The sequence below is a fragment of the Sinocyclocheilus rhinocerous genome, unplaced genomic scaffold (genome assembly GCF_001515625.1).
Source record: "Sinocyclocheilus rhinocerous isolate Xijiao unplaced genomic scaffold, SAMN03320098_v1.1 scaffold1256, whole genome shotgun sequence".
In the NCBI taxonomy this organism is placed as follows: domain Eukaryota; kingdom Metazoa; phylum Chordata; class Actinopteri; order Cypriniformes; family Cyprinidae; genus Sinocyclocheilus; species Sinocyclocheilus rhinocerous.
Window position 1 is genome coordinate 280,493 of NW_015646445.1, and position 3,703 is coordinate 284,195.

The 3,703-nt window shown below is 38.6% G+C and overlaps 1 protein-coding gene across 1 annotated transcript in view; it reads left to right on the forward strand.

The window, feature by feature from the left end:
* LOC107707829 (cholecystokinin receptor-like) overlaps positions 1-3,703 on the forward strand; it is a 39,362-nt gene that overhangs the window by 6,119 nt on the left and 29,540 nt on the right. The window contains exon 2 of the mRNA XM_016511921.1: positions 3,362-3,610. Coding sequence (XP_016367407.1) covers positions 3,362-3,610 — 249 coding nt within the window. The remainder of the gene's footprint in view (positions 1-3,361; positions 3,611-3,703) is intronic.

Below are 3,703 nucleotides of genomic sequence, written 5' to 3' on the forward strand. Positions count from 1 at the left end.
TATTCTCATCACAATTGGAGGAAAGGTTAAGGAATTACAGCTCTTTAATATGTACCTCCGTCCTTTTTCAACCATAAGTAATTGGACAGTGTGCCATTTGCATTTGGAAGCTGTTGCTGTGAACCCACATCATGCGGTCAAAGGATCTCTCTATGCAGGTGAAACAGACAATTGTTGGGCTTCAAAATCAAAACAAATCCATCAGAGAGATAGCAGGAACATTAGGAGTGGTCAAATCAACAGTTTGGTACATTCTGAGAAAAAAAAAAAACGCACTAGTGAGCTCAGCAACATAAAAAGGCCTAGACGTCCACGGAGGACAACAGTTGTGGATGATTGGAGGATCCTCTCCATGGTAAAGAAAAACCCTTTCACAACATCCAGCCTACAATCAAGTCTACAATCAAGTACAAATACAAATACAGAGGGTTCATCACAAGGTGAAAACAAGGCCAGATTAGACTTTACCAAAAAACATCTAAAAAAGCCAGACCACTTCTGGAAAAGCATTCTTTGGTCATCTCAAATTAAGATCAACCTGTACCACAATGACGGGAAGAAAAAAGTAGAAGGCTTGGAACAGCTCATGATCCAAAGCTTACAACTTCATCTGTGAAACATGGAGGAGCAGTGTGATGGCATGAGCATGCATGGCTTCCAGTGGGTTACTGGTGTTTATTGATGACGTGACAGAGGACAGAAGCAGCCGGATGAATTCTGAAGTGTATAGAGATATACTCTCTGGCCAGATTCAGTCAAATGGAGCAAAGTTGATTGGACGGTGCTTCATAGTACAAATGGAAAATGACCCAGAACATACTGCAAAAGCAGCCCAGGAGTTTTTGAAGGTAAAAAAGTGGAATATTCTGCAATGGCCAAGTCAGCCTCCTGATTTCAACCTGACAAAACTAAAGGCAGAAAGACCCATAAACAAACAATAACTGAAGTCAGCTGCAGTGAAGGCCTGGCAAAGCATCACAAAGGAGGAAACCCAGTCTCTGATGTCCATGAGTTCCAGACGTAAGGCAGTCATTGCCTGCAAAAGATTCTCAACAAAATATTAAAAATGAAAATTTTTCTTATGATTATATGTATTTGTCCAATTACATTTGAGCCCCTGAAAATGGGGGGACTGTGTATAAAAATGGTTGTAATTCCTAAGCTTTTTATGTTATATTTTTGTTCCACCCCTTGAATTAAAGCTTGAAGTCTGCACTTCAATTTCATCTTGATTGTTTCATTTTAATTCTATTCTGGTGGCATACAGAGCCGAAATTATGAAAATTGTGTCAGTGTCCAAATATATATAGACCTAAGTGTAAGGTATTCAGACTGTAGAGAGAACATCAACAGAAAAACAAAGAACCCCCAACCGGACCCCATCACCGAACCGAAACTCAACCAGATAGGAGTGTCAAGATACAGACACCATGCCCTGAACACACAGCACACCACATGGACGGGAGAGCAACTCAAAGCTGCATGCTCACACAAAGATAAGACAATACACCACATAAGTGTCAGGATCCTGACTAAGAAACCAAACTAAGAACAAGATCAACCAAAGTGACATGGATGAATAAATTTACCCTAAATAACTGCATTTATGTTGATTTTTATTCTTTGTGACTTAGTAACCTGGTAGTGCCTATTTAATTTGATCTGAAGTAAATCTGACATGCAGGAGGTTCCAGTTGGTAGGTACTGATCCTGTGAGAACAGGTTCTGCTCCCAGCAGAGCTGCAAGACAAATGAACAGAGGGACTGTCAGGGCAGGTCAGGGGAACATGAAAAGCGAGGAGCTGTCACAACAGTAACATCTATGACACTACACGCAGACTGACAGTGAACACTAGAATGAGCAATGCACTATACCATTGGGATGACACTGGATTAACTGTAGTGGTGCCGACACCACTGACTGTCACTAGAGGCGGCCACAACTTCACAAATGTCAATTTTATGCTTTCCAGAGGCTTCCATTGTACTTCCATCTGTTTATGCCCACGGACAAAGAGCAATGCTTATGAATTCTGTTATGAAACAGCAGCAAAAGAGGGAGTAAACAGCAGAATGGCATACTGTAAATCAATCTCTGCTAAACTGTTCTTGATTCTGCGCTACAGAATGCATATTTATGTTAGCCTCTGTTAAATGAGCATATTTTTTTTCCGGCTGTATTAGATTAAGGACCACAAACAAATCAATGGAGCAATAACATGGAGATTCCATAATGACAGCTTTGCTGGTTTCTGCTCAAGTGTAAATAATAAAACATGTAATTGTAAGACAAAAGAAAACGACAAAGAAGAAAAGATACATTACAAAATAAAGTTACAATTAAAATATGTCACAATTGCAAGATATAAAGTCTCAGTTATTAAAAATAAAGTTGCAGTTATGAGAAATAAAGTGCCAGTTGTCAGACATAGACAACTCACATTGCAATATGTAAAGTCACGATTATGATTAATAAATTATTATTAAGTCTCAATTGTAAGATATGAAGATATAAACTATCCGATTTACCTATTTTTATTATTTATTATTATTTTCCCCCAGCTGAGGCATAAATGGATTTACATACAACACTCTAAGCTATTTGTTTCTGGGGAATCAAATTTAAATGTTTCATGTAATATTTTTCCAACTTCTTCCCTATGTGTAAAGCAAACTATCAGATGACAGACTAAACACCACAGCAATGTCTGAGCATTTGTGTTTGATGTGGAAACATGTTAACTCATAACAACTCACTATTATGAATGCAGAAACAATAAATCAAATGTACACTTTAGAAGATTTTAAGTGTTCATAATATATGGTTGCTTCAACTTAACGAGGTCTGACTAAAGTGTTATAGATTATGTGGCCTACGTCAGGAGTGTGAGAGATGAGCCAGAATCAACCACCGAAACAGAGAGAATGATTATCAATAATAACTACACGGTAGGTGGTGAAAAAATGCATAGAGAATATTTTGAACTGTGATTGATGGTGAATTGATTGTTCAAACCTGAGGCGAGGAATTCACAGTCAGCCACCTGGCTAGGAGTGTGATTTACTTTACAGATTCCTCATGTGAAATCAAAAAATGTCATTTTTTCAGGACTGTCTGCATCATTACTGTCCCGATGAGGAGATGATGCATGTAAACAGACCCCCCTCCTTATAACCCACCATACAACACATACACCTCGGCTCATCAGTTTGTGCAGTAAAAGACATGCAAATGTACATAGCAAAGGATGTTTACACATTTCCCTTCGGAAAATTTAAAATATATATATATATATAAAAATGGTGTTGTGAGAGAATGTATTGTTTCCTTTGACCAAAATGGCTTTTTCTCTCTCCTCAGAAATGGACTCAGTGAGGATTATTCTTTACTCACTTGTCTTTCTCCTGAGTGTTTTTGGGAACCTGCTGATCATTGTGGTCCTAATAGCAAACAAGAGAATGCGGACTGTCACCAACTCCTTCCTTCTCTCGCTGGCTGTTAGTGATCTCATGATGGCCATCTTCTGCATGCCCTTTAATCTCATCCCCAGCCTGCTGGAGGACTTCATCTTTGGAGCAGCGATGTGCAAGACAGTCGCCTATTTCATGGGTGAGGAATGTTCAATTAAGCTTTCTCAAGTGGAAGATTCATGTTCGATTTATTTATTTATTTCTGCCAAAGCATTGTTCAATAATGCTAAAG